The sequence below is a fragment of the Syngnathus floridae genome, chromosome 8 (assembly GCF_059516105.1).
Source record: "Syngnathus floridae isolate MCC-2025c chromosome 8, RoL_Sflo_1.0, whole genome shotgun sequence".
Taxonomy (NCBI): Eukaryota; Metazoa; Chordata; class Actinopteri; order Syngnathiformes; family Syngnathidae; genus Syngnathus; species Syngnathus floridae.
In genome coordinates this window covers 4,771,759-4,798,715 of record NC_142420.1, presented here as the reverse complement: position 1 = coordinate 4,798,715, position 26,957 = coordinate 4,771,759, and the positions used below count along the sequence as shown (strand labels likewise).

At 40.7% G+C, this 26,957-nt stretch overlaps 2 protein-coding genes and 1 long non-coding RNA gene across 5 annotated transcripts; 2 read left to right on the top strand and 1 right to left on the bottom strand.

Annotated features, from left to right (window-relative positions):
- Positions 1-113: 113 nt before the first annotated feature.
- Positions 114-9,486, top strand: efhc2 (EF-hand domain (C-terminal) containing 2). The gene is made up of 14 exons (XM_088382709.1): positions 114-209; positions 1,181-1,592; positions 1,790-2,013; positions 2,123-2,374; positions 3,085-3,201; positions 3,296-3,434; positions 4,408-4,573; positions 4,927-5,069; positions 5,155-5,351; positions 5,428-5,561; positions 6,079-6,273; positions 8,308-8,400; positions 8,487-8,586; positions 8,994-9,486. Exons 1-14 carry the CDS (start codon positions 168-170, stop codon positions 9,114-9,116), a joined length of 2,337 nt encoding a protein of 778 aa, XP_088238835.1. The 5' UTR covers positions 114-167; the 3' UTR covers positions 9,117-9,486.
- LOC148394082 (uncharacterized) lies at positions 849-26,957 on the bottom strand. 3 transcript variants are annotated; one of them, XR_015859789.1, is made up of 13 exons: positions 26,849-26,957; positions 23,300-23,419; positions 18,232-18,340; positions 10,876-10,978; positions 10,719-10,792; positions 8,448-8,580; positions 7,931-8,041; positions 7,027-7,112; positions 6,810-6,937; positions 6,382-6,452; positions 1,435-1,531; positions 1,155-1,356; positions 849-1,033 (listed from the first exon to the last, which is right to left on the bottom strand). It is a non-coding gene; the product is annotated as an uncharacterized LOC148394082 (long non-coding RNA). The 3 variants fall into 3 exon arrangements; XR_015859788.1 differs by lacking the exon at positions 10,876-10,978; XR_015859787.1 differs by lacking the exons at positions 849-1,033; positions 1,155-1,356; positions 1,435-1,531; ... (5 more) ...; positions 10,719-10,792; positions 10,876-10,978 and adding an exon at positions 11,746-12,850.
- ndp (norrin cystine knot growth factor NDP) lies at positions 12,636-26,604 on the top strand. Its single transcript, XM_088382711.1, has 3 exons — positions 12,636-12,858; positions 22,425-22,866; positions 25,739-26,604. Exons 2-3 carry the CDS (start codon positions 22,657-22,659, stop codon positions 25,961-25,963), a joined length of 435 nt encoding a protein of 144 aa, XP_088238837.1. The 5' UTR covers positions 12,636-12,858; positions 22,425-22,656; the 3' UTR covers positions 25,964-26,604.

The following is a 26,957-nucleotide window of genomic DNA, read 5'->3' as shown; positions in this document are numbered from 1 at the left end:
TTATTGTAATTTTGATTAAATTTTACAAACGTTGACAAGTCCTCCTTGTCTGTGCTTGCTATTGGAAACCTCTGCGGTAACCATGGTTACCGTCAACACTGGCTAATTTGGCTGCGGACTGCTGGAAGCACGTTTTGTTAGTGAAATACATTACGCATTTTTCCGCAATGGCGTTACCTTTCCTACCCGGAAATTCTCCAAATATACACGTAAGTACCGTGACGCTTATGTACTACGTATATTTTATGTTGTCAAACTTGTGTGCGTAATTTACATGCGTTCGGGGGCGAGGGGGCGAGAAACGCGGTCAAAAACAAAACTACGTTGAATCCTGCCAAACTTGGAGGGGGGAAAAGACGGATAGCAGGATTGTTATAAATTAACTTTCCTATGTCTAAAGAATCTTAACTCCTACTGCCTGAATGATTCTCAATCTTTTTAAACAATGTTCAACTAAAATGAAAATAATTTACCTCCCCACGTATACCAATAGGCCTTTAATGACCGCGGTAGATTGGCTTTTTATTCCTAGAGTAAAAAGGCCAATTAACATTATAAACCAATCTTTGAATATTAACACAACTTTGAAAATTTTTTAGGATTCCTACATTCCTAAATGAATGTTGGAAAACTAATAAAAAAATGTAAATGTACTGTTCTAAATTTAAAAAAAATGTTTGTAATGCAGTTTGAATATTTAATTCAGTGATTATTTCATGTACCACTAAAGGGAGCCAGTGCCACACTTACTGACTTTTCTAACCGATATACAGTATAATGAATTAGTACGGTACCTCATGTTGTGTAATTCATTGTAACGCTCCATGTCGTAAGACAGGGTCAAAAGCTTTTGACAAACTTTCCCTTTCATTTGCAACAAAATGTTTCTCATGAAAAAAAAAGAATGTTCAAAACTGATGACATTACCTGATCAACTTCATTGCGAGGCTTCAGACATGATGTTCTCAACGGTGAGTGGAGCTTAGAGTATCGCAGAATATCATCAGGAGATTGCAACAGAGGTACGGAGTGACTGGGGGAGTTACAGAAAGGCGTGGAATGTGATGTCCTTGGAAATATATTGATCAATAAAATAAGACTGTCCACAAATCTTTCTGCTCGGTAGCTATGGTATAATTCATCTGTTGTCATACCTTGCATTCTTTTCTTTGCATTCCAGTTGCTGAAGGAGAAATTCCACAAATCCCAACATTTTGACTACTCCAGTGGGGAGCCTTTGCTGGCCGGAATAGAGAAGCCCGGCATAGGAGGCGAGCTGTTGCCAGGACAGCGGATCAAACCAAAATCTTCTGTCTATCCCACAGCGGCGACCGGTGGTTTACCATCATGGGTTGCCTTTGATAAACAGGAATGGCACCTTAATTTACAAATTCAATGTAAAGTACTTATTGATAAAATTCCAATCATTCCTACTGTGCAGGTGCTGTGTTTTGAGGCATACTTCCAGGAAGCGGTGCCAGAGGCTCCCGATGAGGGGGAACGAATCCGGAGGTGTAAAATCTACTTCTACCTGGAAGATGATACAATACAAGTGGTTGAGCCAGAATACAAAAACAGTGGAATTCCTCAAGGTGAACAAATTTTGCTTCCATGTCAATGGGAACATTGGAGCATGGTGGTGGCAGCATCATAGTTTGAGCTTCAGTTCTTTGTTTTACTTCCACACTGCGAAAAAAAAGCTGTACAAGTTCTTATTTTTATTTACAGTGTGTCTCTAATGATGCATCAGATGATAATATTTGACTCATGAGTGCTTTCATGTTGGAAGGGACTCTGATTCGTCGCCAACGCATCCCACTGCCACCACCCAGGCAGGAGCAGTTCTACAACGTTTTCCACTTTAACCTCAACCAGCAGGTGGTGCTGTTTGCCCACACGTTCACTGTCACCAACTGTGACCAGTTCACAAGGAACTTTCTCACTAAATGTGGGGTGATACTCAATGACCCCGTTGCTGTGCCCGAAGACCCATACCGTACCCAGCGGGAAAAGGTTACACCCTTTACAATTATTATTGTTATCATTATTGTTATTTTTGGGGGGAATTGTGGTTGATTCAGTACATGTAAGATGTATGTAAAAGTTGAAACTGTTTTTCCAGATGGAGAAAAGCATGAGTCCATTGCGGCCGTACGAGAGGCGAGACACTCTTAAACAGTTCTTGGACCACGACCGCAAAGTCCTACGCTTCTTCTGCTTCTGGGACGACACTCGTGCCATGTACGGGGATCTCCGAGAGCTTGTGTTGCACTACTTCCTGGCCGATGACACAATAGAGATTAGGGAAGTCATCCCGCCGAATTCCGGGAGGGTCACGGCATCGAAATTCCTCCGTCGCAGCAAACTTCCAAAGGTAATAACGATTAACACACAGGCACGCATGCACGTATGTGTATGGATGTGTATGTGTGTATCTATATCAAAGATTATGTCAGGTGTAAATTCTGTTCCTCTTTTATTATTTTTAATCATTATATTATTTATATTCAGCAGCCAGGCCATAGATGCACGTGTGATAAACGGTAACAAAATAAGCATGTGCGCATTCATAGAAGAGCAATTACCGCAAAGGAAATCACTCACAACATTCATCCTTGTGGTTGGCTGACCTCATCCCATCATTCTAGACCTCATTTGCTCTGACAGCCCCACTCCCTTCCGGCATTTTGTTTCCACCAGCCGAGTGCCTAATTCAACTTGAAAGACAGCCAGGCCTCCATCATGCGTGTGTACGTTCACTCTGCTAACTTTGTTTGCACCGGCGCCTGTTATTAAATGTCAACAATCCAAAGGTTGACTAGAATCTGCCATCCAATGAAAAGGAATTCACCCAAATCACCTCTAATTGGAAGAAAGTATGTTAAACCAGCCAATACACATATTTTACATTGGGAAAAAAATTCACGACTCATCATAATTGCCATTTAGCGAAAAAAAGCATTTCATTCTTCTGCCTTTCACTACTGTACTGTATATGTCGCTGGCATAGATCTGGGCGGAGGTGTCACGGTGTCAAACATTTGATTATTTTATGCTTGCAGTTTTGATTATTATCATCTCCAGTCTCCACAGCATGCTTCGAATCAGTTGAATCTACCTGGAGAGGTGACCAATCGTACTGTGCTGAATGTGTTGGCCTCCACCAGAGAAGGAGATCGCTTCATATTGGACAGCCTCAAAGTACATCATTCCGATTGGTTTTATGCTTATAGCCAAAGTAAATCACTTGAGCAATAATAATATATGCTCAGCTAATGTTTACATTCTCTTGCAGACAGGAGCCATCCAGGAGGAGTTTTATAAAGAATGTGATTTGACAGTGGGTGGCGAGTTGAACGTGTGGGGCAGGAAAGTGATTATCGCCGACTGTGATGACTTCACTAAACACTACTACCGCAGCAAGTATGCTATAGGTAACTGAAAGCAGCACTTTTTTTTATTATTATTATTCTTGACAAATTTTTTGCTCCTTCCTATTTGTAATGTCCATTTTAAACCGCTAGGGGTCAGTAAACGTTAACACATGCATGTCACTCGTTCTACTCTCAACCCTTTTCCCTAATGAGCGTTGCACATCTTGTTATGAAAGTGTTATTTTTGTGGCTACCTTGAGTTATTATGGTAGCCACAAAATGTTGTTGTGTTGTTGTTAATGTTGTCTATGTTGTTGTTAATGTTGGTGAGGTTTTAATGATTATTTATTATTATTATTTTTAAAAAATAATTTAATTGATTTTTGAAATAATTTTTTTACTGTATGAGATTTTTTTGTGGTGTGTGTATCTATAAAGTAAATGGATTATTAAGGCATGTTATGCAGTTGTAGCAAATTCCTGCTTCACTGTGTTCTGTGTAAAAGACAGACAAATGCCTCATCCTCTGTTAGGGCTGCGATGTGGCAGTATTTTGGGATCTTTATGTAAAAGAGACTTGTCATAGAAGATGGAATATTGGAAGGATGGTGTAGCAAGAAAAGGGATTAAAAAAAAAGGCCACTGTCAGACAGAGACACTAGCTTGTACCTCCATTCTTGTGTTTTTGTCGGCTGCTATCATTGAGGGCATTGGGAGGGGCACAACAGGCGAGCTGCCCTCCAGCATGAGTAACCCAAGCCGGGTTAGGATGAGTCTGCTACCCTGGGCAGAATGTTGGGGCTCTGCTGCATTAGTCACAGTCATAAAGCAGGCAGAGTGATGCATGGTGATGGAAGTTGCTGTCTGACTCTTAGCAGTCAAAGGTCATTGCGGGGTTAACGTCCGCCCGGGATGCCGTGCTCCCTCACGGATGGATTACCTCGGACCCTCTGATCATTTGGCGCTCCTCCCAGGGTTTGTCTTCTTTTAAGTGTTTTCTCCTTCTCCACCCCCTCCCCATCCCACCTCCCAGAGGACTTCAACCCGGTGCTGTACAAAGCTCCTGTAGCTCCCAAGCCCCCCAGGCTTGTACCTCCTTATAATGGCTTTGGCTCCGAAGAGGACTCACTAAGCTCCTGCCAGCGCCTGCTGCCCAAACCCCCACAGAAAGATCTCAGAAAATTCCTGGAATATGACAGGTTGGGTCACATTACATACCATATTATTTGTTGTTTCCAACACAGCACACTTTGACAACTATATATCAGCCATTTTTAGCTGTCTGTGATTTGGTGGACCTCTCTGGACACATATTTTGCCAGTGTTGACTCAGACTAATGTTCAAGAGTCACTTTCTTTCACGTATTATGACAGTTTCATTTACTGGTTTTTGCCCAAAGTCAGCTGGAATAGATCTCCCTTCAATTCTGAACAAGATGGGCACTATCGAAAACATTTAAAAAAACATGTGCATGTTAGCTTAATTGCAAACTCTAAATTGTCTGGGTTGTTGAATATGAGTGCAATGATGGGTCTTCTTATTTGTTTCCAGATGTGGCCTTGAAAGTAATGTGCTCAAGTACTATGCCAAGATGGTAACCACCAGTCAGGTGGATATTGACAGGGAGTTCATCATCTCCTTCTACCTGAGTAATGACTCAATCAGCGTGTTTGAGCGCTCGCAGAAGAACTCAGGTTCGAATCATGAACTACAAACTGACAGTCAACGATTAGGGTTTGAGACTGTAGCTTCAGAACGCTCTCTTTTCTGGATCTTCAGGTCTGCTGGGCGGCATGTTTCTGGGACGGGGTCGCGTCAAAAAGCCAGGCCAGGAAGTCTTTAAAAGCGAGCCTTCTGAATACTTCACCGCCCAAGATTTGTACGTAGGGGCAAGCCTCTGCCTTAACAACAGGCTATTCCAGCTCTTGGATGCCGACGAGTACACCCTCAACTACTTGGAGCAACATGCTGAGCAGGTTTCGAAGAAAGTATTATATTGAATAATGGATGCACGGTCAATTTATTAATGCCATCTTGTGTAACTGTCTAAAGTTTCCCAAAGCCAATATTGGCAACATCCTGGCTAAACTACGATCAATTCCGGAGGAGAAGCAGCGTGAAATCAAGAACTTTCTGACCCTTAACGATCCTACCAACAGTGGATTTGTCAACTTTGAGTCGTTCAGGTATTATCTTAGGTCTCTTTTACGCTGTATGCAAAAGCTGCCATTTTTCTTCCTTTTGTCTGGATACTGCATCAAGTGGGCTAAATGATGTTTTGAAAGGATGAATCAGCGATTATTATATGCGGTTAATTGCAGAAAAAACATTTGATGGCCCTTTCAATAAACAAAATTTATAAATAAATCTACATGAACAAGTAAAAAGAAAAACGTCCATGTTAAGTCGCATTAGGTGCTAAAAAGTGGCTGATTGTAAATAAAAGGGATATACATTAAAAAAAAGAGAATATCACATTATTTTAGGAGAATAAATGGAAAAATAATATTTAAAAAAAATAATTAATCAAAGCCAGAGGGAAAAAAAATCGGTTGTAAAATCACAAGAATAAATGATCGTCCTGTTCTTAACTGTTAACATTAAGATAATGTCTCATTACATTGTCCATACAGTGAATCTAATAATAATTAGAATAATTAGAAGTTGACTTTCGCTATTTTTCTGTGTTTGACTCAATCACAGGGGCCTGCTGATGGCAACGGAGTGCGGGCTGAGCGAGCATGAGGTTTTAGTGCTTGCTCGATCTTTCTCTGAGCACCAGCAGCCTGAAGTTGACATTGGCCTGATGCTGGCTGTGGCCCAGGATGTCCTCAAGAAGAAGGACTTTGATCAAATCCCTGACATGACCCAAGCGTTTGAACTCCAGGACCTCAGCAAGTAGGGTGATACTCATATTTTGACAATATTAAACAATATCATAATTATCTAATAACACAGCAAAAATATTTGAGCTAATTACATTTATATAAAATACATCATACTCACCAAAGATGCTGATGTATTCAAATAATTTCACATACTTCTTGTTCCTCAAAGTTGGCCAGAACAAGGTTTGCCTAAACCAAGCAATCAGAAGACAGGAAAATGCAGATGTCAGTTGATACCTGGCTGTTCAATCCGATTGATTAAATTGACATGGCAACACAGGTTGTAGCCTAAATGTAGGTCAAAGTTTCCAACGGTGTTGACCTTCCACCTTTGGTATGTTGAAGATAAGCAAAACATGCCATTTTGCCTCAATTACTTCAAGACATGATGAAGCAACAATCCATTCGCCGAAATTCGTGGCCATTAATTGACGTCGAGCTCTCCTTTCAACTACTGCATCATCTTTAAGATGTTTTCGTGCTGTCACACATGCCAAGTCGTACACTCCCCTCGATTCTCATGGCTGTAGCTCATCGCAGACTCACCCAGGTATTTAAAAGCCTGGGATGCGTCGGTAACGCGTCAGCTTCTTGGCTCGCGTCTGAGAACAGAGCACGCAGGCGCTGATTTGCGAGTCCTCGGTGAGCACCCAAGCCTCTCAGTCTGAAATCGCCTAGTGTGAACGAGGCATAAAATACACAGATAATGGATTAACGAGCAAAAACGAACACATGCGTACACACACACACGTAGGCGTCACACCAGGCATCCATTGTGCAGTGGCCCCCAGATCTCCGAGCAAGCATTAGTTCCAGCTTTGGGAGTGGAGCATTGGAACCAGATGGACCCTAAAGACAAGAAATGGCATGTAGTGTGGAAGAACACACGCACACACATGCAATCTCTATGTCACCTTCCTCATTTCCTTTCCTCCCGTTTACCCTACTAAATCACTAGATGTAAAAAAAAAAAAGAGGAAATTTGAAATTACATGAACAAAACTGTAAACTTACAAAATAAAATTCAAATGTTTTCCATAAACATTGTAAACTACAAGACAAAAAGTTGCCAGGAAATTTCTGAAGTTATATTTTCAGGGGAATTATTTTATATTTAGAATGGATTTATTATCCAAGAACTATTTTTAATATTACTTTTCTAGGAAATTGTCCAAAATATAAAATGACTTGAAATACATTATTAAGTTATAAAAATAAAGTTGGAATTTTTTTCGATTAACAAAAAAAAAATCACAATTTACAAAGAAAATGTTTAACTACAACCAAAACAAAAGGAACGAGAACAATGCCAAGGTCAAGCAGGCGTGTTTGTTCATACTCTGTGTGTTGAGACCATGGCGGGTGTTGATTGTTCTTCATGGCTCTAATGAAATGGCATGCCAAGAATGGGAATCCAGATTTTGTGGCATCACAGAGTGTGAAACAACTGGCAATCCAGGACAAGCACCCCTACGCCACATCCACCATGTTATACAAGTTACTGTAGGCATTTTTTCAAAGGTCACTATTTTTTGCTTGTATACCAATAGTGAGATCCTCTGAGTGCCCACCCACTGTGAAAGTTAATCTTTTATTTATTGCCCAATTCTTATATATGTGTGAAAGCGACCCATTCTGAATTTGACTTCATCTTCATGGGAACTTACTTTTCACTTGAGACTCTAGGCTGCTCGAGAACAAGTAGGTTCAAGCCTCATTGAAGCACTTTGGATTTGCCCCCGGTCGTCATGGTAACAAAGGCCGTGCTCAGCAGTGGCCTAACAGTAGAGGGGGGCAGAGTGAGCAGAGCAGTGTTTTCGTGAGACAGAACCATCCACTCTGTTCAAAATATCGGAATCTCGACCAGGTGAAAATAGTCTCGCCCTAATCTTAATCCTTTGGGTATTCTGACAAAAAAAAGGTCACAGTCATATTGTTAGAACTGTTTTGAATTTCAAGAAAAATGTCTCCTTTGAGTTACTTGGAGTTGTTACTAAAGATAAAATTATATAGATATTGATTCCTCTGTAAATTCTGTCTTCAGAACAGGACGCACGTCCATCAAAGAGGCGACGACCATCTGCAGAACCTTCCAGCTCCCCGTCTCTGACAACCTGCTTACATGTCTACTCCACAAGTATGACCTGCCTATGATTTAATACAGTTCTCGGATCTCCTTTGTACCTTATGATTCGGAAGCACGTATGTGTGTGCATGTTCAAGGTTTGCAGACGGGGACCAGATAGACTACCACGCCTTCCTGGCTGGCATCAACTGGCTGGAGCATCCTGCCGCCCCGGTGATGCCTGACGACATCCTGAAAGTAAGACAAAGCTTAGTATGAGACATTCTCAATCTAATACATTCAGTGTAGTGATGAGATTTGTTCTCATTCATTTATTTGTATTTGTTTCGATGCTCCACATAGGTGAAGATTGGTCATAAATATTGAACAGGTTCAATGTTTAAGCTGGTTGGGCTTAACTTGTTTTGGATCCTACTATCCATTGTTCAAATCCAATCACCTCAGACAAAAGAATAATTTCATAAAACATGAAATAATCAGGCATTTTGTGTCCTTCCTTGGTGAGGAATGAGAAAATTGTCTTATGTGTCCTGTCGATCTGTCCAAAGAAGAAATAATAAAATAATAAAAAAAATACAGACAGTTTTTTTTTTTTGTGTAACTTTTCTTCTTTTACTACACGTTTTTTTTCCTGTCTTCCCCAGTTTGACGTGAATCTGCAGCGTGATGCCAGCAGAGTGAGAAACATCAATTACTCCTCTCTGGTGCAAAAAGTGTTCCCCGGCGTCTTCAACACGGTCGACCCGGAAAGTGCGGCATCAGCGTAGACGAGTGCACTAAATAACACAGGCGCCCAAACGTGACATGGGACCGTGGGGAATTAACATCCGATCTGTGCGCTTTTGACATCACACTTATGCTTTTGAAAAGTGTGTTGACTTTAAGACAGAACTTTTAGGTCAAGAAAAATTGGCTACCACGGAGGATCCCAACTGTCGGATCACAGCTATGGAAACAACAAGTACATCATGAGATACTAACATTTAGTCCAATTGACAATTTTATGTGATTTTTGTCTCTAGTGGTTCTCAAACTCTGTGAACAATCATATTCGTAGTAGCCTAGTATTCTGCTTGAATTGTTAATCCATGCATAGCTCCTTTTTGCAAATCTGTATGAAAATTCTAAATGTGAATAGAAAGCATCATTAATAAATTTCAAATGATTACCAAGGCGATTCATAAGTATTGTGATTTGTTTAGCTGTTAAACAAACTGTTAGCTGTTAACCAAGCGTGTTCTTCCCAGCAAAAACCGAGGGGAACCAAGATCTTGATGCGACCATGCCAATAGCAAAACCTTGCAAGTAAATCACCACTCCCCACCCTAAAATAATGTTGTGTAATTTCAGTAAATCATCTTTAAGGACATTTTGATTGCAGGTGGATCACAGTTTGAAAACCTCTGTGGACAAATAACAAGTCACGAGAACATGACAAAATGCAACATTGCAATGTTCTACTGAATCATTTCAGACCCTTTTTACAATTATTACACCAGATCAGCGATATGTTTTTAATCCCGCGCACCCCTAAGAGGGCACTCTCGCACGCATCGCAGTTTGGGAAATTTTGAGAGTAAGTGTGTCCTTGAAGGTGGTTTGACTTCTGGCTGCAGGCTTCTTCCTGCAGGCCCGCCTTCTTCCCGCCACATATGGGATTCCCATTTGGCTGACTTGAGCGTTCCGTTAATGTGATATTATGATGCATTGTCTTGATCTATTTACTTGCCGACCGTGTGTTTGCTTGTGTGTCAGTGAGTTATGATGTTTTCATGTGATAATGTCAGCAGCAGCTAGGTCTGATGACGCCTGGAAGTGTCATTAGAACCCAAACTCTACAGGAGGCTATTGCTGCTTTTGGTGGTGGTGGTGGTGGGGGGGGCTCTGGGGCTATCTTCTCATAGCTGTAAATTGCCTCCCACGACCATCCAGCTTATGTGGAAGGCATGAGAAGGTGAGAAATTTGAGGGTCACTCGAGGTCATTCAGGTAATTGTGCATCTTAAACTTTTGACCTGCTAAGCCGCACTTATTTCGCCCTGAGAATTTGAAGCTTGCATACCAGAAGATGCTCACGTGTGTGCACTTCCATCTCAACAAACAATTTTGTAGACTATTTTAATTACCTGCACAGATTGTAGTTTCTTTTGTGTGAGTGTGTGCATTCACTTTTGTTTTCAGGATCCTTGAAAACATTCCTTTTATATCATTTAAGTCACCAACACCCCACATTCAACAATGGTACAGTCCCATCGATTTGCATTTGTCACAAGCTAACATATGGACGCGATCACAACTTTCAGTGTGTGTGAAAAATTCACCTTCACTGCATTTGTTTCATGATGATGTGACTTAGGAGTCTGGCTGTACCTTCTTCCGCCTTCTCTCATCTTCTGGATTCCCTCCGACGCACCGACAGGGTGCCAAAGATTGTCAGCACAAGTCTAATTTTGGGAAGCAAAATGCAGACAGAAGATATAATAGTTGAGTTGGCCTACAGCGCAGTTAAGTATCATTCATTACGAACATTTATCATCTTTTGTCTCGTTTTTAATTCTTCTTCTTGAGGGTGTCTCTCATCACATGGAGCCTTGTGAGGATAACTGATGAGGTCATTACATCTGGCTGTCCTGTGGGCATCATTCCGTTATGCACAATTTCATATACACTCAGCGTACACCTCATTAGGTAGTAGACAGTAACCCCTTGCTATTTGCGGTTAAGGTTACTTGCTAATTTTAAGACATATTTTTTTTATTTGTGAATTACCTCCACTGTATCTATCGCAATGTGTTCTTCCAAAGTGCTGTATTTTTGTTATTTACCGCACAGCGTAATAGAATTCTGTTCACTCGAGTTTTGTATCTGTATTGGTGCACAAGTAAACTGACTATGAAATGAGTTACAGTCTTTCTATTTACGCAGGTGTTTGTGTGTAGAACGCGTTTAAAGCGTGTGGGAGTGTAATTTTGGGAATAGAAGAACGCATTTTGGGGGGACATGCGGGGTAGGTTCATCTGCCGGATGTACGGATTTTTCCTTCATACTGCAGATATTACCCAACTCAAAAGATTGGAGACTACCTGCACCAACCAAAGAGGTCCAATTCTAGGTCAAAAACAAATTATAGTTGTAGTAGTAGAAAATAAGAAATAATTCAACGTAAATATAAATAAATACAAAGTATTTGTTTTTAATAAAAAAGACGGGAAAAACACAATACCTTTTTCATAAAACTGCAAGAAACTCTTACCCAAGCAAGACTTGGGACTAGTCCCCCCTTTAAGAAAATTGAGGCACCGTTATATGAATTGCATTGGACTGTACTAGTGCATGTGCAATGGTAATAAATTTGATACCATCCATTCCATAAATTTGATTCCATCCATCCATCCATCCATCCATCCATCCATCCATCCATCCATCCATCCATCCATCCATCCATCCATGCATCCATCCATCCATCCATCCATCCATCCATCCATCCATCCATCCATCCATCCATCCATCCATCCATCCATCCATCCATCCATCCATCCATCCATCCATCCGTCCATCCATCCATCCATCCATCCACTAGGGAGCGTATTTACATGATATCTACAGATTGCAATGATTAATAGACTTTAGCTGCTTTAAGTAGCATTAACCAATAAATAAAAAGCAAATGAGTTTTAGTTGATTAATATTCATAGTTGAATTTTACAATACATATATGTAGATGCATATGGTACATGCGGAGAATGCCCGGAGAGATACAACATTTTATATGAAAATCAAATTTTGGAATACGGATACTGATCTCATTAGACTTTGCAGGTGTACTCAGTGTTTTGTCTGGTGAGCATAATTGTTCACACATGCTCCTAAAATGAAATATCCACCAAAAGACGTTGACCCCCACAGGGTGTAGTTTCACGACTACTTTTCAAGTTTTCATATAAACCCCCAGGTGGAGATCTTAGAAATACTAACTGGAGTTACAAGTCCAGGAGATCCCGTCAATGAGGCATTGAAATTCCTGCTTCTCCTGCAACGCTACACCCGTCCCAGCTGCTGGAGTCGAGCAGTTGTTTTTAAATAAACAAAACATTTTTATAACGCTGACCAAGCAAAAGGTGACTTTTGGTCAATCTTTCCCCTGATGGTTTGGGATTACCATTTGCCACCACAGGACGTTTGTCACAAAGCATCAGCTGCTGTGTTAGAGGAGAGAGAGTGAGATTGAAAGAGAGAGAGAATGAGAGAGATGGAGAAAGACATGTGATTGGCAGTGTCATGATGCACATGTGGCGAGCCAGGCTGTCAGGAAGGAGCAGCATCCTCCTCGACTGACGCTGTTGCCTTCTTTCGGGAATGACCCGTGAGAGGCGGAGAGAGGGAACGAGGAGGTGAGAGAGTGTGGGAGAGGGAGACGAGCAGAGGCACACGAGTCGAGAGGAGCTGAGAGGGGGAACAGAGTTCGACAATTCCGGTCTTGCATGGTCGGGATACTTGGATTCCTGTGAAGGTAAGACCGTCATCCATAAGACTTTATTTTTTTATTTTTATCGGATAGAATGCAATAGATGGTTTGCATGACAAGCATGTATAGCTCCAGAGTTTGTGTTTCTTTTTTTTTATCTGAAATGTGAAGAAAATAATAATAATATGGGTTATTTGGGGAGGTGGAATGGGTAGGGGAAGTGTAGGGTGGTTGGATGTTTAAAGAACTATGGCTCAAATAAAGATTGATTTTATTGGCAGATTTTCTCAAACCTTAGAGAGCCTTGTATGAAGGCATTTTTCGCCAAAAGCAAAAGTATGAATTGTTTTAATATCAAATTTGCAAGTATTCAGATCTTCCTTTTTATTACACAGATCAACAAATCTTATGATTTTTAATCATGTTTTAAATTAGTTTTTGTTTCACAATTATATATGTAATGTAGTAATATATTTGCTAATATTCATGAATTAAGGTTAGGTTCAGCAACCAGTGGAATCCAGCGTTTCTCTAAAACCATAGCTATAAATTATGGCTATAAAATCCATATTCCACAAGCTTTAATAGGTCAAACAAAAAGAAAAAAAAAGATGGGATATAAAAAATCTGATATGCTAGAAAAGAAATAAAGATTTGTTTTGAAATATGCATCATAAATATGCACTGATTTGCACTTGACCAATGTCACTGTCTGGCAATGACGTCGAATACGTAGATGGTTTGCCTGAACCAATCTAATAAAAGTGAGAACTAAATTTTGGAGCTAGAGCCTCGTGTGCTCAGATAGTGGATGGATGAATATTTTTCATTGGACAGTAACACGAAAGATGGTTTGCAGGAACCAATAAGATTTAAAAAAATGGGAGGTACAAACTTCAATAGCTATTGTCGCTCTCAAAGTATGTATCTGACAAGTTTTCTTTTGGGTCTATATGAAAACCACAACATGAACATCATGTTCTGTTTTTGGGGGGGCGGAGTGTCTTGGTTTTAACTTGCAAGTGTAAACAATTTTTTTCTTCATAAAAAAAAAAACTGGAGCTACATGGTTTTCATTAAACAACACTGGCACGTATTGCCTAAACCAAAGAGCAATCCATCACTCAAGTATTTATTCCCACATTTGTTTTTTTGGATCATCAAAATCAGTAACATGAAGAAGACATAATTTGTAATGTTTAAAAAGATTGAGGTACATGTTTATGAAAGTTTAGTGTAGTATATGCAAACCTGGCAGCCCACCAATATGTTACGATGCAGCATTTATACAGCAAGTATTGTGCCGAGCAAGAACTTGAAATTTGCTTATCACTTGCACATAAATGAGACTTATTCCCTCCTCTGACCCTTTGACAAGAACTTTGGAGATACAGATAAGTATGTGGTGGTAGCAAAGTGCGAGTGGTTGCAATTTGGTGGAAGTGACGTGTTTTGGTCATGATGAATGTGTTTACCTTGGCCAAGCTGAACCGTCTTAATAAGGCGTTAAGAAAGAGATGTGTAAGGAAAAGTGCAGGTTGCGGAGATGGCTTGGAATGTGAAGTTAAGAGCGGCGGGAATGACCTTGGGGGTGCACATCTTGCAGGTGTGTGTGTTTACGTGCCTCACGTCGTGATTGACTTCTGCTAACGGACCACTGACAATGCAGAAGGAGATGAAAAAGTGAATTGGCAAGCTTGAAAAATGATTGTAGATCAAATCTCGAGATGGTTTCGCCTTGCTTTACCTCTCTGAGCTGCTTTAAACCTACACTCCTGCCCGGTGCCTCAGGTCAGCTGAGCAGCTGCTTCTGGAGGTACCAAAGTGTAAATAGAAGCTCAGAGATGAAAGGGCTTTTTCTGCCGCTGGTCCCAAACGATGGAATGACCTCACTCACACTACACATGAGACAATCCCCTTCATTGCCCATTTTTAAAACTTGCCTCAAAAGCAACTTTTATTCTTTGGCATTCAACATAGTATCTGACTTGATCCCTTAGTTTAGAGTTATTTGTTTTAACTGTTTTTTGACTTTTGTTAATATTTCTACCATATTGCTTTTGAATTATGTTCAATTGTCTTCTGTTTAATTTTCCATTTTTATTGCCAAGTCAAATGCTGGATTATTTACACCCAGCGCTTTAGGTTAACTATCATTTTGGGTGTCGATTTAGATCCAACAAGGGGTAAAAACTACCTATACTGATGAATTAAAACTACCCATAATTACCAGGTTAACAGTACATCTGTGGTTAATAATAATCCTCCTTTTACTACCAACGGTTTGGCACAGTTAATAGATGCCCTTCCTGAAGCAGCCCACATATTTGAACTCTGTGTCAAGAATCGGCAACGTTGGCCACTGAGCGATCCAGCCACCGCCAACAAGAATATTAAAAAAATGTTACTTCAACATTCATCAGTACACAACAAAAGTATCAAAAATGAAAACCGGCTCCAGCCTTTCAGCCCAAATCCAATCAATCAGAAATAATAAACTCAACCTTTGATTAAAGTAACCCAATCTGCTAAAAATCCACAGCTACCCATTGAGTGGGTTAGGAAAACAAAACCGGCATGTTTTTAAGACTAAATAATATACTGCAAATATTTTTTAAACCTCCACCCTCCCTAGCCTAGCTAATCAGAGTGAGAAAATAAGGAATTGTTGGAAAAGGCACAATAGCAACAAGCAATCAATTGTAAAGTTGAGCTACTAAAAATAAAATCACTCACAAAAGGAGACGGGACAATCAAAACTTGTATTTTTTTGTCTGTGCACTAATTTTTGTCTGTGGACGATGAAGTAACCCTAACCCTGGTTTCATGCCCTGACTTTAGCCTGCAGCTTGGTATGTGCTATTGGTTGTCTTTTTCTAAATACTTCTCTGTGACGTGGATGAGAAAAACCGCGGTGTCTTTAGAATTCAAGATTAAGAGACGATGTGCACATTAGATAGTGGTACAATTTGATGGACACCTGAAGAGAATCTATTCATTTTTAACGGTAGGAACCTAGAAATACAATTCTCAAGGCGGCCCCTTGTTTTGAATTTTTGACAAATGACACCTTTGAAACTGCTGGGTTAAAAATTGGACCGATCCAGGCAGGTTGGGTTGGGCAACTTTATATAAATAAATAAAATAAAACTGATTTGTTTTTTGTTTTTGTTTTAAAACTGATTTGGTTTTGTTGTACAAAAATTGACTCGGTTGAATTGAATTGGTTGTTTTTAATGTTTAAAGCTGTACTTCAAATTTGGGATGATAATTAGAATCTGCTGGACAAGATTCTTTTTGAAAAAAACATACAAATGACCCTAAAATGGGCACTTTCACCTAAATAGCCTCACTGTGTATTCATTGGTTTGCGTTCTTGGAACATTTTTGTGGGTCTGCTTATGGTGGAAATTTCCTATGCCCAAATTTCACAGTCCTCTGTGAATTTTTATTTGATTACCTTTTGAGGTTTTCGATATGAGCAGACCCTCAAAATGCCGACTTGTTTTGGCCTCTATATAACGAAAGCAGTTCATCGACAAATAATGACATACAGTGGATATGTGTCAGGTCTGGAGCTGGCATCGATTCAGGGGGGGAAAAAAGTGTAATGCTAACAGACGCTCTACTCGCAGGGATGCCTGTTGTTTGTCTTAACAGGACTTGGGGGGTTATATTTAGTGAGGAGCTTAGCTTTTAGGAGGTTAGCATGTGGGGAGGGCCACTGTGTGGAAGTGTGTGTGTGTGCATGCGTGTGTGTGCATGTTGGGAGCTGGCGTCAGCGGACAGTTGAAGAGCTTGGCACTCCACATGCCAAACCATGTGCGCGTGTGTGTTTGTGTGTGTGTGTAGGACAGGTCTATGGGTTTGGACAACCCCCTTCTCCCTCCATCCCCCTTGCCTCATTCCAGTCAGGAATCTGCCCTTTAGTTTATTAAAAGCTGGTGAAACAATAGAGGGAGGTGAGGTCGGGAGGAGGAGGGAGGCGAACAAGAACATCATGACGTAAATGGAGGCATGTTGCCACAGGGGAACGAATCATACGGTCGGGCGATGGTGTCCTTGGGGAAGACGAGGAGGGAGAGAAAGGTAGTCTTTAAGCGGATAAAATGGGAATGATTAGCTGTTGAGTTTTTGCCTTTAAAGGTATACAGAAATGTGTCATTTTGTGCAATTGTTGCTGTTCGACAAGTATTAATCCGAGGCACCAATCACTTACCGACATCTAATTATGATGATGGAGGGATGGATGCCGTGTTGTATTTTTTTTAAAATTCTGCCTGCACTGCTTTACTGCATCAGTCATGGCTTTGAGAATAATTTGAAAAGGGCCTTTACGTTAAAGAAGCTATCATGTTTTATGTTTTAGTATTGTGAGATGATTTTTTTTTAAACCATTGAATGACCTGGGAAAATCATTTTGTCATAGTACCAATTATCACTCGAAAAAGATGCCCCCCCAAATTTATTCATATGGGTTGTAGGTTACTGGAAAAGAAGTGATTTATTATATTGGTCAGATTTTTTTTACTTGCATTCCTGAACATTGAAGTCGTTAAATGCTACACTTGATGCTTTTATACTCTGAGAAACCTCCAGTGAGCCTCCAACAATTTGCCCATAATGTCAACAATAAAATGAAAAGAATCCGCCTTTAAGTACTTCATGATGTGTGCATCTCTTCTTTATGACAGGTGGTCTAATACATTTGTTTCACACTGACTGTGCGGTCAATTTGGAGTCTCACTTCTTGATCTGTGTGATGTTGCGACAGACGAGACTATTAATAGTGCAGATGATTGATAGGACGCAAGATGAATTAGTTGTCTCTGCTCCGTCCAAAGGCTAAAAAAAGTCTTAATAAAGAGGCGCAAGTGAAACACTGACATTATGTGTCTAAATGGGACACCATGACGTCCCCCTCTACACACACACACGAATACACACACATACTGTGGAGGCCATATGTCGTGTGCAAAGGAAGTTTGCAGTGAGCGCATGGATTCGTTCCACACAGCAGGGTGCACGTATAAATATCCACAGCCCACTTAACTTATGGCTTTTGTGTTGTCACATTTGCAAAGCTGCACATGTCAAAAAGTAAGTTGTGTTTGCTCCAGGGGCCTCCGCATTGCTGGGATGCTGACTGGATGGCATGCGGGGTGGGCGTGGTAAGTCGGACCTTCGAGGGGATCCGCACTTTATCGCGTGTGTCGACCGGCCGGCAGCTGAGGACACTGAGTGCTCGTATGCACGCTAAGACTTTTATTATTATATTAGATATTAGACTTTCATGGTGCATGGAGAATCATCAATGAGACTATCCATCCATCTAGTATGTCAAGTTCCAACTCAAACTCCCTGGCTTGCATTTTTAAAATGATAAAGCCTGGTGTTTGCCAAAAATGGCGAACTTACTTTTCACTTTGGGCCCTGGTTTTTCGTGCATCCTGTTATGATAGACACTCCCGCCAAATGGTGCAACTTGGGTAGGGTTACTCTCGTTGCATCGCCTGGTGCTCTGGCCCTAAAAATATATGTACAAAATGATTGATATTAGGCTTTTGGGAATGATCACAATGAAATGACATCTGCACATATCCATGAATATGTAGCATCCAGTATTGAGCTTTTCTTACCCTTGAGAACAAGCACATTTCTAGCTAAGCATGAATGGTCAGAAATTGCTGGCTGCATTAGTGTGCTCGTTCACTTACATAGTGTCAGTCTGAGAAACAAAAACACTGCTGACCTCAAAGATGTCGCACTTGCAAACTGGAAGAAGACGGCTGGCCAACTGAAAATGACATCACTGTTGCCATGTCTCAGGTCACATCCAATCACGGCTCGCCAGTTTTTGGAAGCTGAGTCTTGACTAGTTGTTACCTGAGACCTGGCAACTGTGATGTCGTTTTCAGTTGACAGTGGCAAAATGGCCGGCCGGCCCTTGAGATGTTTAATAAGTAAATTTTGCTGCTTAACTCATGTTGCACAAACACAATATTAATCAGAAGCCTCGTTTAGACTAATGGGGGCACGTACAACATAGTATCGTTAAACAAATCTTGGGGTTGACTCCCCCTTTAAGCACTGTGTGTATACAATACAAGGTACTACTTCAATAAAAATGGTATTGGAGATAAGATTTTTACATCAAAGTTATATTTAAATTTAATTTACATGAATATTTTAAATTGAGTTGAAAGAAAAGCTTGTGTATAGAAATGAAAACAGAAAGGCTAATGCATAAAGGCAAAAGCAAATCAAGTTACATTCCAGTAGTTGTTATTAGCACCCGTCTGTGTCGGTGTGTGGCGTCTTTCCCACCGCAGCCTTCCCGTAGAGACGTCATCGTATCTGCTTGCTTTTGGTTTGAAACAACTTCTCATAACTCGGTAAGCCCTAAAGCTTCCCAAGCGCAGGGATACAAGAACGGATCGTCTTGCGGCTTTGTGGTCTGGCTCTCCTGCTTCTTCTTAATATTGCAGAGACAGGAGACCACCCTTTGGCCAAGTTTTATTGAAAAGAAAATGAAGCAGGATTGGAAAATGCTAATTTTCTGTTTGACTTACGATCAGGATGTGACAGTTACATATGTTTCATGTTGTCTAACGAGGCCATTCGCCTGCGGCCTTCTGGGTTTTGGTTGCAAATTAGTTCTGGGGTACCAGGAATTTCACGCAAGTAACTTTAAAAAGCAAACAGAGAATGTCTTCAACGGTCGGCTCGTTTCACCGAATCATTCATGTTGTATTTTGTTTCAAAGAAAAGTTGCAAAAAATGCAGAATGCTTGGAGAGCTGGGAAATAAAAATCAGCCTGGTACACTTTAAAAAATGTGGACCTCCCCAACCAAATAAAAACAGATTGTGAGTGACATGTCATGGTACTAGAAGAAACATTAGTGCAAAAACATGGGGAGGTGAAGCTGCTCCTGATCTTTCAACTTTACCGATATCCATAAGATAACCAATTAAGACGATATATGATCTGCTCACTTTAATTAATATGTAAATTTCACATTATTTTGTTTTATTTTTTTAATTGGTCTAACACTTGTTTATTAAAACTCCACTCAGATTAAATACAACAGTCAACAAACAAGAAGAGGTCAGCGGGTGTTCGTCCAGCACCAGAGTACCATTTGGTTTCCAGTTCTCTCTGCTCGTAATGAAGCTGTCATCTTAATGAGAACTTAAAGGCCATAGGGCACATACGTTATGTACACAGGGTCGGCAGTAGGGGTTAATTGAAGCTCAGTAGGAAATTTCCATCCCTTCCCTCCTGTGGCTAAAGCCTCATTTACGCTTCAAAAATAGAAGCATATGTTTTAAATAGAAGCTTCATTATTTTTTTATATATTTCTATTTATATATTTTTATCATTTATTAGCTAATGTCCTATGTTTCTATATGGCCGAAACTAATACCTGGAAAACTTCACATTAAACAATGATTTCGGACAATAAATTAATGACCTGAATGACCCTTGAGTTTGATACCAAGAAAACGCTTGCGAGGCTAACGACGAGAGCAGAGCTTTCATGTAAGGTTTCTTGCAGAGGTGACAGCACTGAAGGTGCTGATTCGTGTTGGCTGTAATCTATCGTGCAGCTCATGTTCAAACATCTCAGCAAGCGCTCATATGAACAAACCGCACACCTATTCTGTTTTCCCCTCAAGCGGATGGCGTTTGAATTGAACGATTTGGGCAACGAGGTGTTATTGTGGTTTCATGAGAACCCGCTCGAAGGGGAAAATCAATGAATTAACAGCAGGGAGTGTTCATAAAAAAAAAAAGTGGAATGATATGCTTTGCCATTCAGGTGCCAAACACTAAAATTCTTCCACTCCGGATAACATGATACGTTAAGTACATTTGCACAGGCAAACGAAGCACACATAAACTTGATTATTTACCACTAGCGTTTTTTTTTAAAGGTCCCTTAAGAGCATCAACCTCTGTGAGTTGGACATGATGACAAGCAAATGCCCTGAAATGGAAATTATTACGATGTAGGAAGGCACATCATCCGATCATTCCAAGGACTGCTAGGGTGAAAAAAGGGGAGGCGAGGGGGGGGCAAGAAATAAAGACTATATTTTTAAGGGAAAAAAATATCATATTGGGGAGGTGCATTTTTAATCAAGGATTTTTTAAAAAGCGTTCTCTTAGGTTTTGTTTATTTTTCCTGGAAAGATGACACCTATAAGACCTGCAAAGTAGATTCCTGTTAGAAAACAGTAACACGCCATTTAGAAAGTGCTTTTTGGAAATTTACAGAAGAGCCGCATCAGACACACACCTCCTCATTAAAATAGGTATTTGACAAAAACTGTAAACTGCGAGATTCAGATTGACCTTGCAACAGACTAATTCCATTTCTATTTCTCTCCTATACAAAACATAAATTCAAACTAATCAAATGTATCAACATATAGCTTACAAACCTAAACCATAAACCTCAGTCATTATGTGCCCCCCTTTAAGACCCCTGACCCGAGACATAAATGAAGCCCACGTCTTAATTCACAACACATTGCCTATTAGCACAGCGGCCTCAGCTGAACTAACTGCAGCTCTTAACGCTATTGTCTAGAGGACACTAAAACTGTGATTTTGGAAAAAGACCCTACATAAATATACGTGAAAATATGTTGCCTGACTCGGTGGAGGTTTGTTGCGGTCGTGAGAGGTCTTGTTGGGAGAGCCATTTGTTTTAATGAAAAAATCTTTCCCGCAGAGAGGAAAGGGCCTGGCTGTAGGCTGTTTGCGCATGGCTTAGGTTTCTCCGCCATAATAAAAAAAAAGCACGGACGTGAACGTCAAGGGGGGCGTCCGCCAATGGAGACAACAGGTTTCACGATGCGTCGGAAAGTTCACGCATAGTGCAGTGGTCACCGAAGAGACTAAAAACGTATTGTTGAGTAGCTGTTTGGTAATCTTGGCTGTCATGTACAAAGTCAATGTTGTCATTGAACATGACTGCTCCGAGTTAAAAGTACCTTTGACTACAAGACTGAATGGGGAGTTGAAATGGACCCACAAATCTACAAGCATGATTGGTACAATCAAATATGGTGGGACAGTGGCTATGTGAAAAGGGGAATGCCGGACAGGCGGGACCAGGGTGTGAAGTGTCACTGTCTGACAACTATTTTATGTCACACAAGACACTGACGTTGGCGTCATCGAATTATATGTGGGCTACTCACTCACTGTGTTACTATAACAGTTCACTGGGTTCTGTGTAAATAGGTCAGATTGATTGCTTGTTGTTCTTTTTGGTTACTAGTTCCTTTTTTGTCCTCTTTAACATCCCTCAAAATTGATCGAGCACTTTCACACAGCAACACAGCTTCCTGCAGTCGGATAAATAGAGGATGACAGGGTGTCTGGTGTGATCAAGTATATAGTAGTCCATCCACATCTGAGCGGTTACAGATCCAGAGAAGAAGATTGAGAAAAAAAATCACGGCTTGATCAAGGGGCTACTGAAAATAACACCTTTCAGTTGTCATCCCGTCTGGCTACGTTTTCATTGAACCATACTTCAATTTTTAGGTTATTAATGGTGTACTTTAACTAAATTATGTCTTTTTTCCCAACCAGACTGTGTTGGATCGGCACGATTGAGGATGGATAGACCCAACAAAGCCAACCCTCTTCCAAGTTTGGCTCTACGGTGCACTGGATTCGAAGATCCATTGTTCAAGTAGTAAGCGAGTTAGATCAAGACATCATCATTTATGACGCCCTGAAGTCCTACTTGCGCAGAACCTTGGACAAACAGAACAGTGTCGGAACACCTTGTACGGACCTCGAGCCTGAGGGTGGTCTGACCATGAAACCTTCAATCACTGTGGTCCCGCCCTCTGGCCTTCTGCTGGTCCTTATGTGCTGCCCCCTGCTGGGCTTAGTGCAGTCCGCCAGCAGTAACAAGGTCAGCGACAATGGACGCCCCTCGCACTTGAGCGAGTCGGACCCGCAGCGCTGCATGAGGCATCACTTTGTTGAGACAATCAGCCACCCCATTTATAAGTGCAACTCAAAGGTAAGAATGAAGTTAAGAACTCCACTTGTAAATTGAGATTCTTCACGGTGGTCACTTTTCCCAGACTTGTTTAAGATAAAACAATCAGGCCCGTCTGAAAAACGTTTGCTTCCGAGCATCTGATATGTACAAACAGCCAATGGCAGCTCCTGCCAACACAACTAAGTGAATTCATCTTGCATTTGTATAAAAAGTAACATGCGGAGATCATGTTTTCGAGGGTTTTGTTTTTATGCTTAATCAGGGGTTGAACACAGGGCCGATCCGATCAAAAGTCATTGGCAAGGATTTGTCTTCAGCCTTCCCACATACAAGTCCCCATGCAATAAAAAGGCTGAAACACAACCTTCACGTAGACAGAGCAACACCTAGACAGTCTGGAAAGTAGATTGCAGCCGACAACCAAGGGTATAATAAGCGGTTACTTACTCACCTCACAGCACAAAGGTCTCAAGCTTGAGCCCATGCTTGCGTAAGTTCTTTTTTGGGGTACTCTGGCTTCCTCCCACAGTCCAGGGACACACATTGAAGACTCTAAAGCTCCGTTCACCGCCTTTGAATTGAAACACAAATTGTGTCATATTTTGTATAAAAACATTTATAAATTAATTTCAAAGCTCTTGAAAACACCAATATTACTAACTGTTCAACATTTTGACTTTTTTAAAGCAGACAACGTGAGTTAGTATGACATGCAACAGAATAACCTTGATAATTAAATGTGGATTTCTCGTGAATTTGAGTTATATACAGTATTATTCCTGTAACTAGATTTCCAACCAAGTACACACAGCATAAATACTTTGTGTTGTGTGTCATAATTGATTAAATCAAATAACTGATGATGATGACCAGTGTAGTAATGTGGAGATCACCTTAATTTGAATACATGCAGCACCACATCTTCTCCAGTTTAACAGGTGAAAAATTGGGTGCAGCAAAAACAATTGAGGCCCTATAAAAAATCGGACAGAGGACTTTTTGTCGTGCACAAGTCGGGATTTTTCTTCTCTTTTATTTAAATGCCAGCGCAGTTGTTGGTCGTGCGTGAGCGATCAGGCGTCGGGTCTTTTTTTAAGATTGTTGTCTCTGAGTGTGTCGAGCAGGTGGCCCAAAGCACAGCTCAGCTGAGGCCCGGCAGCACACTCACAGCAGGAGTCGCCCATTTTCTATAATGCAAGTCTGGTAATTGGCTCGGAGGCGAATCTTTTACACAATCCACCTGCACGCTCACTGCTCATTTTCTTTGTTTGCCCATGTATGTGTCATCTGTGGCTAGTTTTGTTATATAAAGTATATCAAATAATCACCATAAATAAATGTACTCATATTGTTTGAAAGGTCAATTCAAATCAATACATGCATTGTGCAATGACATTATTTGTTCATCTGCGCACAGTATTGTTTCATGATCATATATGCAGCAGATTGTATGGTTGGTATGGTGAATTAGTCATTAACATAAATTAATGCATACAAATAAACATTGGTTGTGAAAAACGTGCTATACTTTCGACCTAGCATCATTTACAAAGTTGTATGACCGACAAATACCAAAGTCACCTTTTTTTTTTAAACTGTTTTCCATATACAGTATAACAGATTAATTAATTAATCCCAGGCAGCTTTACTTTTGTAGCACAGTAACTCAATGTGTTTCACATAATTAAAAGTCAAACATTTAAAAGGATTCACAAACAAAAGAACAAAGGACATCTAAAAGCAAAGGAAAGAAATATAGTTGCTTATGAAAATAACTAAAAGAATGTGCAGTACACAAACAAGATTTTGGAAAATTTTGTTTTAATGCTTTATGCTAAAGGGATTTTTTTTTTTTAAATCTGGGTTTGAATGCATTTACACTACGGACTAACTTCACTTCTGCTTCACTTCTATTAGAATTCATTACTATCAAGTATGAATCACAAAGACAATTGATTCACTTTTTACTGAATAAAGTTTAGTTTTCCTGCTGTTCTAGTTGTGGAATGGCAGTGCATGTGGTGCACACGGCAGTGTCACACAAGAAAAATATTGTTGCCATTTGAAAGCCCGAGCCTCAGTCCGGAAAAGACAAACGGTCTTAAAGTGGCGACAACACGCCTGCATCGTGTCTGTGTGTCCATGTGTGTGTGTCCCAGACAGGCTTGTGGCAAAGTGGGGACACGGGTGGCGACACAGCAGCTGACAGACAAACATGACACAGGAGTCTGTTTAGAGAGGCGACAGGAATGCAGCAAGCCACAAAGCAGAATGTCGGTCTGATGGACAAGGCAGTTTCAGTAATTGTCCGTGTGCGCTGCTTTGCATCACATGACTTGACGGAGTCGGCTGAAGTCGCACGCGACAGAGACGACCCAATCGTAAATTAGCCCCGCACACGTGTGCGAGTGTGACCCCGAGCTCCCCGGGTCAACTTGTCACTATTTGAGTTTGGAGGTGCAAAGCCACAGCTGGGAGATTCCTATTTGTTATTCCAAGAAGCCTCTTCTTTTTCTCATGCTCTTGAGCTGCATTCGAATTGGCTGGGAAATGTTGAAATCGGCTCGAAATTACAGCAAAACAAAAAACATGGCTGACAAGCATGATAAGAAAGTATTTGTTTTGACTTTTAGCAGCCTTGAAAAAAGTACAGACAAAATATTTTCTTTCTAAGGATAGAGCAGCGTAAGTAAGCTCCTTAACTTGAAAGAAGGCAAATTTTACAGAACCTAAAATAAAGCAAAACCAAAATGTTAATATTGATAATATTGTGGAACATTTTATCCATATTAAATGCTGTCATTAATATTGATCAATGAAATTTGGTCAAATTTCCCACTTTCTATTTTTCTGGACAGCACAATTAACAGCTTTTCTGCTCTGCTCCCAGATGGTGCTCCTGGCACGCTGCGAGGGCCACTGCGGCCCAACGACCCGCTCGGACCCGCTCATCTCCTTCAGCTCCGTGCTCAAGCAGCCCTTTAAGAGTACTTGCTCCTGCTGCCGCCCACATACATCCAAACTCAAGGCTGTGCGCCTGCGCTGCGCCGGTGGAACTCGCATCACCGCCACGTACCGGTACATTCTGGCCTGCAACTGTGAGGAGTGCAGCTGAGCTGAGCTAAGCTGGTTGAGGGGAGGGTTGTACCCTCTCTCTCCCGGACTCTAAAAGACTCCCGTATCAACCGACTTTTTGAGGCCACCTAGAACTTGAACTGAATCCAATGTTCTCCATTACTCTGCATGACAACAAAACAACTTTGCTTGTTAAAGTAACTAAACAAAAATAAATCGTTGCATCATTCGAAGCTCAAGGCTTCATGGAGCACATATGCACCGCAATAGTTCCACCAACCCTTACTCCCATAAATTTTTTACCCATTCCCCTCACAGGCTTTTCATCTTATGGTGTAAACCATGACAGACACTGGCAGGCAAAGACGTCAGGTGAACTATAAAAAGAAGTAATAAAAAGTGCGAAAGAAAAAAAGAAGGTCATGCCTGTATCACGGTGGCAGTTTTGGACTCTTCAAGGACTGTTTGAGGTGCTTGTTAAATGTCGTCTATTTGAATCTAATGTTCCCATAATATCATGCTGGATTTATGCAAGCGTCCTGTATTCTGTCACTTGGTAGAAACTTGACACTTTCCTCGTGGAGTTCCTGATAATCTGTTTCGAAGAATATGGAATATCTATCCTTGTCCCATTTGTGGTTTTCTCCTTCCATAAAACATTAAAACAACATTTTGGCAATGACAGAATTGTGGTCATTATTAATTTCATGCAAAGTTCAATTTCTTCAACCACTAAAGTTGTTTTAAAACAAATTAGAGGTTCAAATTTAAAAGTAATACATTGAGTTGGCTGACCTGAGCCACTGAATGAATTAAACTCAAGCTCAAATGTATAACAAAATATAGCACTTTTACATAATTATTTTATGCCTGCCAAAATTGTCTACACCATCCTGTCAAGAGACAAATTAATTAAATAACTTACTTGCTTTGGTCCTTCCAAGATAACTTGATAACTAACCCTACGAGCTATTTCATATGCTAGCTAGCTAACCAAATTGCAAGCTCTGTAACCACCTGGCTACCTAACTAGC